The sequence below is a fragment of the Mesitornis unicolor genome, unplaced genomic scaffold (genome assembly GCF_000695765.1).
Source record: "Mesitornis unicolor isolate BGI_N332 unplaced genomic scaffold, ASM69576v1 scaffold40337, whole genome shotgun sequence".
NCBI lineage: Eukaryota > Metazoa > Chordata > Aves > Mesitornithiformes > Mesitornithidae > Mesitornis > Mesitornis unicolor.
Genome location: NW_010199285.1, coordinates 26,188 through 40,320, shown reverse-complemented (window position 1 = coordinate 40,320; position 14,133 = coordinate 26,188). Strand labels below are relative to the sequence as shown.

Genomic DNA, 14,133 nt, shown 5'->3' with positions numbered 1-14,133 from the left:
GAAAAACAACAAATTATAATAAAAAACCTGAAAACAATCTATATCGTATGTTCCTTTATCTTTTTTCTTTCCCCAGTGTGTGACATGAATACATTTAAATTTTTAATGTGCTTAAGTGCATAAAGTTACTGAAAAATCAGTGTTTCTTCTTACCTGTTATCTTTGCCATTTTAATAATAGTATTTTTTTGCATAATATGTAAAACAGCATGTGGGAAATGCATAACGTGCTTCTTAGTCATGGTTGCTTTTACTGCCAGAGTAACCCACATGCAGATTTTGAAAAGGTCAGAATGTGTGGCATTCTAGGGGGAATCAATGCATAGTCTCATTGATTTGTTTGTTTGCAAAAGTTGTTCTAACCTAGACCACGGAGTATCTACCAAATTCCAGACTGAATTCTGTGATAGCACAGGTACAAGAAAGAAAAGACTGCATTGAAGTCAGGCACAAATAGCTGTCTTAAATTTCAAGCTTTTAGAGGCACTCATGTCCCCCTCTTACAGGACCAGACCCAGCAGGAAGTGCTTAAACCCATTCATTAATCCAGATTAGTTGAGCACCATGCCCTGCTATGGTCATTTCACTGACTCCATTTTTGAAGCCCATAGTTTTACACTGAAATGAATGGCAGGATATGGCATCCTAATTTACATATGAATACTCCTCTGTATTTGCAATTGCACATTGTGCTGTGCAACCTGCAGTTTAAACATCACGCTAATGTTACTATTGTGAATAGCCTTGTGGTTGGGGTCCCCACTGTGCTGCCTAACACAGCAGCCCACGAAAGTGAGTGTTATATGAAGGGCTCAGGTTCAAAATTTGCCTTGGTAGAGAAGGTAAATTCATTTAACAGAGTAAAATAACTGAACTATGCGGGAACAAAGGGTCAATTCAGAAACTTAAGTATTTCAAAACCAAACCATGCATGGTTTTCTGAGAACTGCTGGTGTTAGCTAGAACTGCGTGTGCTTATAGTGGCATTTAGTTTGTACGTTAATTAGTTTTACCTGCAGATGTAAAGCAATTAAGATTCTTGTCTCTCTTACACATTTGACAGTTTCTCTTACTAAATCATTATTTGCTAGAAGTGCAGTCAGATACAGAATGGCTCTGGCACTCAGCAGTGACCTGTAGGTGAACAAAACATATTACAATGAATAATATTGTCACAGTTACTAGCTCAAATGAGTTAATATTGATGACGTTTTTTCCCATTTAATGTAATGATAGCATGAGCAAACTACGTTTTCAGCTGATGTCAGGTGTAAATTCAAAAGGTAAGCACTGCCAGCAGAACATAAAATGACACCAGAAAGAAATATTAGGGTAGAGGGGGGCCTCCTGGGTCCCATCTCGTCTAATTGAAGGCACCTAGGTTAGATAATCACATTCATTATTATATTACCTCACTTATTATTAGCATATTTATTAGCTTCAGCGATGAGATATAGCAGGAGTTGTGAGTTTTGAGTCTGGCCAGGTGACACTGCCTGTCCAGACACCTCATTTATAGAGGCTGCCAAAATGGAGTGGTTTGCATCTGGTACAAAAGACAGGGCTCTGCAAGCTCATTTAGCTCATTTAGCTTATTAAGCCATGTGAATATGGGCTTACGGTGCCATGGAAGATCTGTTGGAGAGTCTACTCCCAAGGGCATCCTAGGTGGCACTACACATTTGGTTTTGGGCAAGTCTAAGCCCCACATTTTAGGACAGGGCAAGTTACCTGCTGGAGGAATCTATTTCCATTGTCCATATTGTGGTGACCAGGTCATGCTAAACACCCAAGCATTTTATTTTTCAAGTTGGGTGGAATGGACCCTATACAAATAAACTCTAAAATGTTTGGTTTCTTGCCCTAGTTTAGGCTGTGGTGATCAGACACGTGGCTGCTCAGCAGATATCCCCAGAAAGACATGATTTGCACACCTTCTTATTTCTTTTATTGTCTCTTGATCCTGTTTTTCACCACTTTACTTCTTCTGACCAGGTGTCCTCTCAAATAAACAACCTGTCCTGAGTTAGTTTCACAGGTTTGCTGTGGATTTTGCAGTTCTGTTACCTCTTGGCCTCGCTGATGCAGTCACCTAGGTGCTGTTGCCCCTGTAAGATTGCAATCCCCAAAAGGTCCCAAATAATTTCCTCCAGGCACCTTTGAACTTCGGTCATTCGTCCCTTAACCACCCATACTGGACCCAGCCTTCCCTCACAGTGTTAGCTGTAACTTCTGTCTGCTTTTACATTATTATCAGTGATGTCTGGAAATTTCTCATGTTGTCATGGTCTCACGTCCATAGGTTTTCCACACCCTGTTCAGTTAATTTAACCTCAGGATTATGCCAGTGAAGGCCAGTGGTTTAGTCATTTGCTTGCAGCACTAACAAAGATGTGGAGGATTATTCCTGAAGTTGCCCGGAAAAAATATTTTCTCACTTGTGTGATGAGAGGAACTTAAAATTAAAATCAAACGCATTTGTTTAGTGTTAAATAAGACAGTCCAGCACAGTGCTGAAACCTGCACGCCCATGTAAAGACCATCCTGAGATAAAACAGCTCAAAGTGAGCAAGTAGCCACTGATATTCTTAATCATAGACTGATACCATTAATTCCTTAGGACCTAAAAGAATGGGGAGAAAGGCTTTAATATGGTCTGTTATTTTCTTTGGAGCAGTTTCAGAGATACAGTGTGTGTGACTGCTCCTGGTTTTGGATCGCTCCCAGATGTCAGATCCCAAGGGTTCAAGTTTATCTTTGGCTTCTTCGGCGGACGGTTCAGTGGCAATGTCATTAATATGCAGATGATGCTTTGTTCTGTTTCCTCCTTGTCAGCCAGGCAGGAGATATCTCTGTACTTTCCAGCGTCTGGCTGAGATAGGGAGCTGGGCAGGAGCCAACAAACCGGGCTCCTTCCAGGGCTTCAAACTGCTTCTCAATGACTGGCCTGGAAACCAGTTTTGAGGAACCTTTATTCAGGGATTCATTTCTTCAAGTGCTTTGTTGGTCTTAGGGTCTTAATAGTCCCAAACTGCTCTGCAGTTGCCCTCTGATGAGAAGAGCTGGGAGTGCCTTCTTCAGCCAACAAAGGAAAACCAAATGAAAGCCCCAAATCTGCCCATCCAAGAGTGTGGCTGCATCAGCAAGGCCCCCTACCAGCAAAGAGGGAGCTGCATTTCCATCTCCTTTCCTCCTTTTTGCTCAATCTCAGCCACACGCTGCTTTCTGCAGCCTCTGCAGCTTGTTAGGTGCCTCCATGAGCTAACACAACTCACCGAAGCAGCATAAATAAACCACAACAAAATGTGGATCATCCTCTCCACCTTCCTGAGTTTCTTTGGCTCTCCAGCAAAAGCCAGAAAAAGAGGATGGGACAGGGAAAGGAAGAGGAGTGAGGAGGGAGGGCAAGACCTGATAAGCACGAAGGCAGTGTGTCTGTGACCAGGCTCCCATTACAAAACTTGAGACTCGATAACCACTTGAAATTTCAGCTACGGCCTTAATTCAGCTCACTCCCTTTCAGTCTCTATGGCTTTCTCAGGGTAAATTACACCCGCAGCTTGTTCCCAACAATGGGAGCAATTAAAAACACTCTTTACTATCGCCAGAGCCTTAAATAGTTGAAAACTAATTACTTCCAAAAGACTTTCCTTCTTTTGTCCTGTGGTGACCCCAGCATTAAATAGAATTACTTTGGCCATCTTGCCTAGGAATGAACTTTGAGGAAGCTGGAAGCAAAATAATGTCTCTAGAAGGCATTTTCCTGAAGAATTCACTCCTGCCAGAATATTTGCTAAGCCTGAACTTGCCCACATTTGGTACACGATGTAAAATAAGTCTCCATGCACATGTTCTCTGCTAACTACAGGCCCCGGAGTCCTTGGCATTCAACCTGCTCTTGTCTATCTTTGTCCTTTAATGTGGTGTGCCGTTGCCTGAGCACGCACCCTGCAGCCTCCCACCCAGCCTTTGCAATCCTCCTCTCTGCCCAAATGTCCTTCTGCTGCCTGCACCAAACTCCCCAAGAGGGAAGCACGGAGATATGGCTTCCTTCTGCTGGTCCAGTCCCCAGGCTGGAAAAGTCCCAGCCAGGACCCAGCAGCAGCTGGGAGCAGGATCTGAGAACTAGATTCAGAAACACATGGATCAGGATCGGAGGCAGATGAACCAGCAGGGTTCTGCTCCAACATTGGCCATGGCAGAAGGGGAAGAAGAGAGTTTGACCCTTGTGGTCCCTCAGCTTAATACTGAGTGTGACACATGTGGTGTGCAGTATCTTGTTGGTCAGTTTTGGGTCCTGTCTGCTTCTCCCTGCAGGTGCGAATACAGCACCCATGGTGTGGCAGTGGCCTTGCCATGTTTGTATACTATACAAGCACTATCACTTGTAGAAGTGAACACTGTCTGGAGAAACATGCCATTAGTTTCAGAAAGTACAGTCACTTAGAGGAGACTTAACTGAAAAGCAAAATCACTACATAGAGAATTAGTTCTATGTAGCTCAAACTAGGACATTCCCCTATTTATTCCATAAAATTTTTGTCATACTCAGGTCACTACCACTTATGATTTATCTGTTTACATGAAAGTTCGTTAAGTTCATCTAGTTCATGGCTGCAGGTTTGCATCTATCATAGCAGTCTCGCAGAGGAGAAGATATGATACAACATTTGTCGTGGTTCGTGCCCACAGGTTGCAGGTTCACCTTGAAATGTTTACTGGACACCACCCGATGAAATTAGGTGTGATCACCATCACTGCATTATCCCTGAAAAACACTTAATGAAGACTGTTAGTATTGTGCAGCAATTAGCATAATACACCTCAAAAGTGAGGTATGCTTCCTAGGCCAGGAGTAGCCTGGAGAACAGGTCGAGGGAGACCCTTAGCCACACACAGACATGAAGCCGTAATCTTTTGCCTTGGAGCAAACCAGTAAACCACAGTAACCAGTAAATATCTCAGTAAACCACAGCCAGGCACCATTATCCCAATGGCAGTTGTGTACGTGCTGCATTTCTACGTGGCCTGCAGTCAGTGAGTTTCATCTGAGAGCCCTCCCATGTGCACCAAACTCTGCCGTCATCTGCACTGTTATATTTTCCTGAAGAAAACAGGTGAAACACCATGGAGAAGAACACTTTTTTTCTGCTCAACACGTATTTTCCCATAATTTGCCTCAACTTGTAGGACCTTCTCTTTTATTATTTTTAAAACTTATTTGTTGCTTATTAATGTCTCACATCTGTTATTTATCTCAGTGTTATTCAGTCATAAACAGTATTAAGTCTTCACAGAAAAATGTATTAATGTTCATTTATTTTTCTTTTAGAAACAATTATATATAGTGTTTTGGATTATATAATGGAAATGCTGTTTCATGCCATGTAAATAAGCTGCAACTAATCTCAGTGACTTATGGTAAACCATGATATTCATTCATTTTTTAGATCACATTGACCACCATTGGCTACGGAGACAAAACTCCTCTTACCTGGCTCGGAAGGTTGCTTTCTGCAGGATTTGCTCTACTTGGCATTTCTTTCTTTGCACTACCTGCTGTGAGTATGCCTACAAAACTGGTAAAAAAGGGAGTAGAAACTTCCATAGCTCCCATCACTGTTGGGTTACAAAAAGCTGAAGGCAGCTCTCCACGTGAAGAACAACTGTTTAAGGCCTTTTGCTCTGTGACAACGCTAGTGATCTGCTGTCCAAAATCCAAGCGAAAGGTTTGCTGCCATCGCTTGAGTTTTGGGGAGTTCCTTTGGCACGGACAAAACTGGGAAGTGATCCTAAATTACATAGTATTCTATTGTGTAAGGTTGAAATTCCTTTTTCTTTAAAGGATTGTGGCTTATATATTACTGGTTTTCTTTCAGATTTAATAAGAAAGCAACCCAACTGATAAATTTTTCTGAACTGGATTCTACTGAGAAAAAATAAAGTTAGATATTTCTAATAGGTTGTCTTGCATGACCATGTTCAGGCTACCAGCAGAGAGTAGTAGAAGGCATCAGATCAACCAAAAGTTAATGTCGTTGGATGTAAAAATGCAACTATCATTTTCTGTGAGTGACTGTAAATAAACATGACAGTTTATTTATGTTGTTTTTGTCAATGTTCAAGAGGCTTTAATGGAAATGGGAATCATCTAATGACTAAAATATAGTGTAGCTTCAGAAATAACTTCATTTTATGAGTGAATTTCTTTTCTTTTTAAAATCAGTATTGAATAAGCTTGAAATCAGAAGTGACATCTGTATTTTGTTGTATTGCATCCAGTGCAACATATACAGAATATCAGTATTTGAATACTCAGGTTCATTATCTGTAGGCCACTATAAAACATGTGTGTTGTAATAATACATTTGTCTTCAATCATATAGACAAACCAAGATTAAAAGTCAGCATTTGCCAGCAGTATTGAATCATCGTGTGTACCGCATTTCTTTCTTACTCTAAGCACAGAGAGTATTTCAGTATCTCTGGCATGTTATAATTCATTAAAATTATCATTATAATTATAATACATTACCTGTTTGTGAATCTTTGGCATTTAATGGCAGCTACTGTAATTAATTCCCTTTGTTACCTAGTCACCACTAACAAGAACGTTATTCTTAGGAGGACTACAATGAACATGTAAAAGATGAATAACCGTACATATCAGAGATGCCAGAACTTTTTGTTCCTCATGTCGTATCTATGTGCAGATACTCATTTTCCTCATAAACACTTTTGTGTCAAATCTGTCTGTAAAACAAGAGATCTATGTGAATCTCATGCATTTCTAATATTTTATCCTGACTAGGAGTCAGGTGGAAATCTTTATAATGCAGACACGTCCAGCAGAAATATTGCACTCCTTGCAAGCCAAGGAGGGAAACATTCTCAATCTTTGGGTCTGTTCCGCAGGAGTCAAATTTATCTTATTTTTTCAAAGATAAAAAGGCTAATAAGGGGAAAGGTTAGGGTCAGCTTTTTCCATAGCCGATAGACTGAGCAATGGGGATCATTTAGATGGTTTTTGAAGAAATTATCTTAGTCTGTTAAGCAAGGCATTTTCTAACTTTTCTAAAATCAGAGGTTATAATAAGTACTGCAGATACGGACTTTGAGGTCCATATATGTGGTATATCTGGCAGCTGGTCATTTCATCATTTTTGGCTTAAATTCCTCTGAATGTTCCTGCTTGATTTTGCATGTATATATGTATATATATATGTGTGTGTATATATATATCTCCATGACCTTTAGAGTTGCAGGAACACAACGTAGCACAAACCCCAGCAATGGCTGGGATGAGCGGTCATTGGTAGCACCGCAGATGTTATCCCTTCAGTAAGGAGTCTCTGGCCTCGCTGTTGTTAAGCCTTGTACTGTCATAGATGTGTTATCTGAAGCAAATATATGGCGTAGCAGCTTCACAAAATCTTTGTAATTATGTAAGTTTGTTGAAAAAAACCTACCTACATAATGATAAATGGTGTGTTGCATTGCAGGGCATCCTTGGCTCAGGATTCGCGTTAAAAGTGCAGGAACAGCATCGTCAGAAACACTTTGAGAAAAGGAGGAATCCAGCTGCCAGCCTAATTCAGGTAAATACGAAATCAGCGAAAAGATAATAGGAGGTGATTTAAAGTACATATTAGGACAAGTTTCGTTATTTCAGTTGGGAAAGTTTTGTGGAAATAACATTTAAGAGATTGGTTAGTCTCGTGAAATGAGTTTGTTCGGTGATTGCCGTGTGTTGCCATAGTTGTGTATAGAGCATTTCTATGTGCAGTATTTGAGTTTTTCTATCCATGCTGAAGAAACTCACTCAAGGATATCAATTGCATGCCTGCAGTTAGTGAATTACTTGGAAAAGCAGAATTGATCCTTAGACAACCCAGCTGACAGCACAGCGCTCTTGCCTATATTAAGCTACTTTTCATCTACTACAGGGTTTAGAGTGCTCCAATGAGTGATATACTTGGTGAAAATGAAAAGCGTCCTGCCCAGAGAATTGCTTTCACTATCAGTCAATTCAAAAGCTGGAACTGTAGGCGCCAGCAATTCCAAAATTGCCTGAAGTGGTTTCAGCTCCAATATGGACGTGATGGTGCAGATCAACGATTTGGAAAGATTTTTTTTTTAAAGCAAAAGTGGCATGATATTTGATAAACGGCTGTTTTGCATGGGTTTTTTCCTTAACTTACTGTCCTAATTAAAAAAAGATAAAATCTTCTAAATAATTCTGCACCAAGCTTTACGCTATTTCGTGCACGGGAGAAAAAAAAGGGGAGAAATAATCTTCTACCATCCTAGTTTATTTTCTTGGGATCCCAAGTGTTTTCTGTGTGCCATTCATGGTGGTTTTTTAAATTATGAAATAGTAAGTCCAAATAAAGAAGCTGAGCATGAATATACCAGAGGTCCATGATAAGTTCAGGATAGATGCCAGGTTCCCTTTGAAACATTCTTAAAGTTAATAAATGTTTTCCATTATTACCGTTCAATGATTATTAAATATTAAATGCTTGAGATTTACGCATTCATTTGCATGCTCAGCATTTTCAGTGATCTGGAAATGAATATAAAATTGCTGATGGAGGTATTTGCCAATGGCACAAGGCCTGGCAGAATAGGAAAGATGAGGGCAGGCACATGGGAATGAGCCTGAGGATGCTCTGGGTGACTTTACAGGGTGGAATGATTCCTACTAAATGTCTTAACACACCAAATACAAATCTCGATCTAGAAACAATGAATTCATACTATGACAAGAGGCCTCTATCCCAGTATTAGTGACTTTGGAAAGGATTTGTTGAAGGATAAGAAACAGAGAGGAGAAAGAATGGGAAAGAAGGGTCAAGCGCCTCATACAAGTTCCCAATATGTTACTCCAGCTAATTTATTGTGGTTGTTAGATACAGAACCAGAAAGGTAACGAGTAGGATAACAAGGCTGATATTACCACTGTGTATGGTGATGTTGGTATTAACATGCTGCACATCAACTCAGCGTCTACAGTTTGTAAATGAGACTGGAAAATTGGAGAAAGCAAAGAAAACATTTGAAAAAATGAGTCCAGCACTGGAGAAAATTTCATCTTCATAAATTGCAGAATGTGTCTGAACTGCGTGTCATTGTCCACTGTAATAGTGCCCAGGGTTTTTTAAATTGTCTACTGTGGATATTGATAATGAACTACTGTGGAAATCAGTGTGTTCTAGCTTACCAGGTTAATGTCTATTTTCTAATCAGTTACTCTGCAGAATTAGTCTGTGGTAACACCTCTGTTGCCATAGATGTGCCCTGTTAGAGCCTTTGCCTGACTTAAAGATATCACTATAGAACCCTGAAATGTTTCATGTGGACACACTTTTCCCAATTTCTTTAGCTTATAAGAAATACTCGCTGTGAATATTATTTGAACATACAAGTCCAGAGAGGAGGTACTGGAACCTACAGACTATTTAACGCAGCAGGCAGAAACATAACTAATATCTCTGGCTATAAGCCAAACCCAAAGAGTTTGAAGTTAAAAATAACGCGGAGATTTTTGACAATGAGCATGATCAACCAGTGGAACAATTTACAAAGTAAGTGACAGGTTCTCCATCTGTAGATGAAGATTAGATGTATTTCTGGGAGATACACCATAGGAAAACGCAGGGTATTAGACGCTACAGGAATACCTGGATGACATTTACTGGTTGACAATACACAGGAAGCACAGATACTCAGCCAGTACAAATTAATACCGTTTTGCTGACATCAGGGAAGCTGTTCCAGGTTGTAGGACCGATGATCTGTCTTACTGTCTACATGCAGTTATAAATCTAAACGCTGGATACATTTTCAATGCTATGCTTTGGTCACTCGCCGTTGAAATTATTTATTTTGTGTTTTTAAACATTTAGCAGTATTTCAAACCACAGAGAATATGTCACTTTTCTTCCAAATGCCTTTTGTCTGGTTTTCATTATCATTTACAGAATGTATTATGACACTTTCTTTACCTCAGACTGCAAGTTTGTGTGGGTGTCCCCTATGGACCTGTCACAGATAAATCACTGCGATGCTTTTTAGAGCACCTTTATGTGCTGCATATCTCCTGGTGCTTCCACAAAGCCAGTAACTCTTACTTTACTGTGTAAAGTGAGCTGTGATTCACAAATGTTTTGGTAGGTTTTTACTGGCATTTCCTCAGTCAACCTAATGCAGCACATCCCAATCTGAACGAAATCCCCTCTCTCCGTAGTCAGGGTGGCGGCATTGGCACTTCATGTTCTTGGTTCCTTTGTGCTTTTCTATTGTTTCCCCACACCAGGCTTCCTGGCGGTTTTATTCTACCGACGCCAGCCGAACAAACCTGACAGCCACCTGGCGATATTATGAAAGTATTCTTCCTCCCCTCAGGCATGTATCAGTGCTATGAATGATAAAAGAAAGCCATGACTTGTATTGGTTACTAATCTGCTTTTCAATTTTTTTTTTGTTTCATCCCCTGCTCCCTCTTGCCTTGTTTTTTTCTTTTTTTACCATATATCCTGCACGTAGTGTGTATGGCGTAGTTATGCGGCTGATGAGAAATCGGTTTCCATTGCTACCTGGAAGCCTCATTTGAAGGCCTTGCATACCTGCAGCCCTACAAAGTAGGTACAAATATGGCAGCTGGTGCTGTTCTCGATGTTCTGTTCAAGCTTATAGAGAATTACAGTTTGTCTGTTTCGTCTTGTTTTGTCTTCTTAAGTCCTCTCGTTAAAAATTTCAACTAACAAAGCCGATCAATATTATCTAGGAGCCTAGGACAGTGGGACAAATGCAACAGGCATTAGAAAGATTTTCCCAAAACCCCACTCATATATCAAGGTTAATGTTTCACCCAGTTCCAAATTATCTCAGAGGAGGAAAATGCAAAGTTTAATGCAGAGCTTGTTCCTTGATTTAATGGTATTTTTATGCCTGTGTCTCTGTATAATGCCATAGCTATAGATCTGCCCTTGTGAGTGAAGAGAGCCTTGGGGTATCCTGCAGGTGAATGCACTGGGGGATTTGCTCTTTTTCGTTATAATTTCTGTATTTCCTTGGGGCGAATTATATCCTCAGTTACATACACAGTCAGTGGAAGATGACTAAAAAGACCTGATGTCATGGTTTGGTAGACGGGAAATATTTGGTGTCCTAGCTTGGGTGAGAATTCACAGAGCACTGGCGGCCCAAGACTCTTCAATAATTCAGTAAAAAAATTACCAGAATGCAGTAAGTTGACTGATTTAATATGGGGCACAAATCAGGAAGTAAAAGATATTCTATGAAAATCAAAAAGAAGAGCGCTAAGAACCTGATGGGAAAGCTCTGATAAGCGTCCTAACTGTTGTTATTGCAGACAGTGCAAGAGAATTAGTGGTTTCTCTCAAAGCTGGGTGATGAACATCCACATGACAGTAAAAAGGTAATTGTGTGCCAAAAAGCTCAGCCAAAAAGAGGTTTGGCTGGGTACCCAAAGCTGATCTTTGAATTTCAAAGAGTTGACAAGAACAGAGCCATAAGTAATCCATTACCATAACTGTAATTCCAAAATGCTCCCACCTAAAAGGAACTTTCAGATTAAAAGTTACATGGAACATTGGTTTTTGACATATACAAACGGGTTGAAGGCAACATTGGTACAAATGGATGGATATAAAATTAGCCAAATAATAAAGCTGCATCCCACCTAAAACATTCTAAAATGTGACTGTCCCTCAAAAGTGCATCTACTTGTTATTTTAAGTAAGCCTATTGCTGTGCTATCCTAAAATTAAACCTTTTTATTTACCAGAAATAACTTTCTCTAATAAGAGCCTACAGCTTTCTGTTATATATGTGTCAGCAATGCATTTTGCCTAAGTGCTTTGCCAACTCAGTCTGCAGTGGTATGTACTAAGCATGTTGTGCATGTGTTAAATTAAAACTTCCTTTTTCAAAAGCATTGTAGTTACAAGTCTTGCTTGAATGTTTTTGTGGTTGCAATGTAACGTGTGTGTTGTACACTAATTAACATTTCCATTTATGTTCATCATATATCTAACATCATCTGTAACTAAGTAATGTGATTACTATCTGCATAACAAGTATGTTTTTCCCTCCCACGTCCTGACCTGAAGAAAAGAACAAGGGGAAGCTTCTAGCAGGTTTGTAGTTTCTCTTCTTTTTTTTTATCTGTGAAATCGCTGGTTTTTAATGGCTTTGAGATGTTTCAGGTTCTGTACAGTAGGTTCAATGAGCTGTAACTGCTAACTGATAATAATCACAAACTGTTATTTTTTTTAAACTCATATTGATAGACTAATGCTGCTGAAATTTGCTTCTTTGTGCCACTTTTTGTGTGGGAAAAATATGCAATTTTTTAACTTTGAGGGGGAGCTCAGTTTGAGCTGTAGCAGAGCAGCAAGTGGAGCAGCATCTCCAGATCCAGCTCCTGGGCAAGGATGCGGCCCCCGGCTTTTGCCATAAAATCAATGCTCAAGGTTTTTAGGAATCGCAGTGGAAGTTACAAGCACATAGTTGAATTTGGCTTTTTGAACCAGCCCCCTGTGGCCGAGGGAGGACCCCACAGCAGTGCTGTCTGGCTATCACCTCAGCAAGGGCCTGTGCTGCCCTGCAGGGGCATCCTCAGGGCTTCCTCAGAGCCACATCTCCACGTTTTCCCCACTTTTCTGCCATTCCCTCTCAAAGAGCATTTTGAGACATGGCAGGGGGGTGGAAAGCAGTGGTTCACCTCCTCCCAGCCACACGGTTTGCACTCTGGCATGTCCCTGTTTGGGCAGAGGAGACAGCCTGGCATCTCTCCTTAAATAAGGCCCACTGCTGCTGGCTGGGAGGGCAGGTGGGGTTCAACTCAGCCTGGACACCGGCTGGAAACCTTGCCAGGCCTTGGTAGGGCTGTCCTCACTGGATAAATAAAGCCCTGGAGATGCATGTCCTAAGGCAGTAAGAGGAATTGCTGCTCTTTGCTGTATTTCTAGCTCAGATCCTTAGGGACAGGAAAGGCCTCCGTGGCCACATGAGAAATTACCCAAGCCCCAAAACTCATCAGGGATGGGAGTCCGCGGGCGTTCAGCAGCCAGCACTGCAGTTTCAGCACAATCAGTAAATAGTGGAGTTTACCTCCAAGAAGAAAACGATGAAAAGACAAGAGTAAATAAGTCGGTGGCACATCAACCCCTGAAATAAACCTGCCCCTTGAGTTGTGCTGTGGTTCACAAACTCTCTTGGGTTATTCAGTCCCTTGTTCACGTAACTGGTGTTGGTGTCACAGTGACTGGAGGGGATTTGCTCTGAGATGTCCCTCGAGCACACTTTGCCTGCTCCATTGGTTCTGTGACTCTTCACAGACATTACCTCCATAGGGTCGCTAGCAAAGTATCGATCTCATTAAATTATTACAGCCTGATCAAAAATTTTTGCACTCGCCAGCCGTATTTCCTACTCCTTCAACAGCAACATTTCAAATTTACCTCAGCTTTTTGAAAGGTGAGACTGAAGTTGGCAGTAAATGAGTATGTACCTCCAAAACAGTGATTTGTGCGGAGGGGAGAGGTTATTCCCAGTTGTATCTGTGGCACTTAAAGAGACAAATTTGCTTACAAGAAGAAGCTAGATGCAAAAAAGACACCCAGCTGTCAAAATTACATGCACCATGTTGTTGATAACTGTTGTGGTTTTAAAAGTAGCCAATGATTTAGCCAGAATTTTTCACTTAATTTTCACTGAATGGAAGATGTTTGTCCCTTCTGAAACCCTTAACTAATTATGTGCACTGCTGCAAATTAGTGTAGGTATAAAAATGAACTGGTCAACTCCTGAGATCCTGGTCTACAGTAAAAACCCTACAGGCCACTCAGTGCCTTTTAAAAAAGGTGTGTTTTGTCAGTGGCTGTTTATCGTTCTTATAGTGATATATTGCTGTATGTTTGTATTATTTAATTGTATCATTTGTGGTATATGTGGTCTTCTGTGGTAAAAATGTAAATGCCAATGTACTTTGAGATAACTGTCCTCGACTGTATGACTTCTTTCTTATTGCAATGCTGAGTGACTTGCATGGGATGCTCTGTGAACTAAGTAAGCTGCTTCTTGTTTCCCTCTTTAAATGAAGATG

The 14,133-nt window shown here is 40.6% G+C and overlaps 1 protein-coding gene across 1 annotated transcript in view; it reads left to right on the top strand.

The window, feature by feature from the left end:
- Positions 1–14,133, top strand: part of LOC104544510 (potassium voltage-gated channel subfamily KQT member 5) — a gene marked incomplete at both ends in the record, with an annotated part of 36,790 nt that overhangs the window by 3,338 nt on the left and 19,319 nt on the right. The window contains 4 exons of the mRNA XM_010189403.1: positions 5,450–5,560; positions 7,502–7,597; positions 10,548–10,642; positions 12,137–12,163. Coding sequence (XP_010187705.1) covers positions 5,450–5,560; positions 7,502–7,597; positions 10,548–10,642; positions 12,137–12,163 — 329 coding nt within the window. The remainder of the gene's footprint in view (positions 1–5,449; positions 5,561–7,501; positions 7,598–10,547; positions 10,643–12,136; positions 12,164–14,133) is intronic.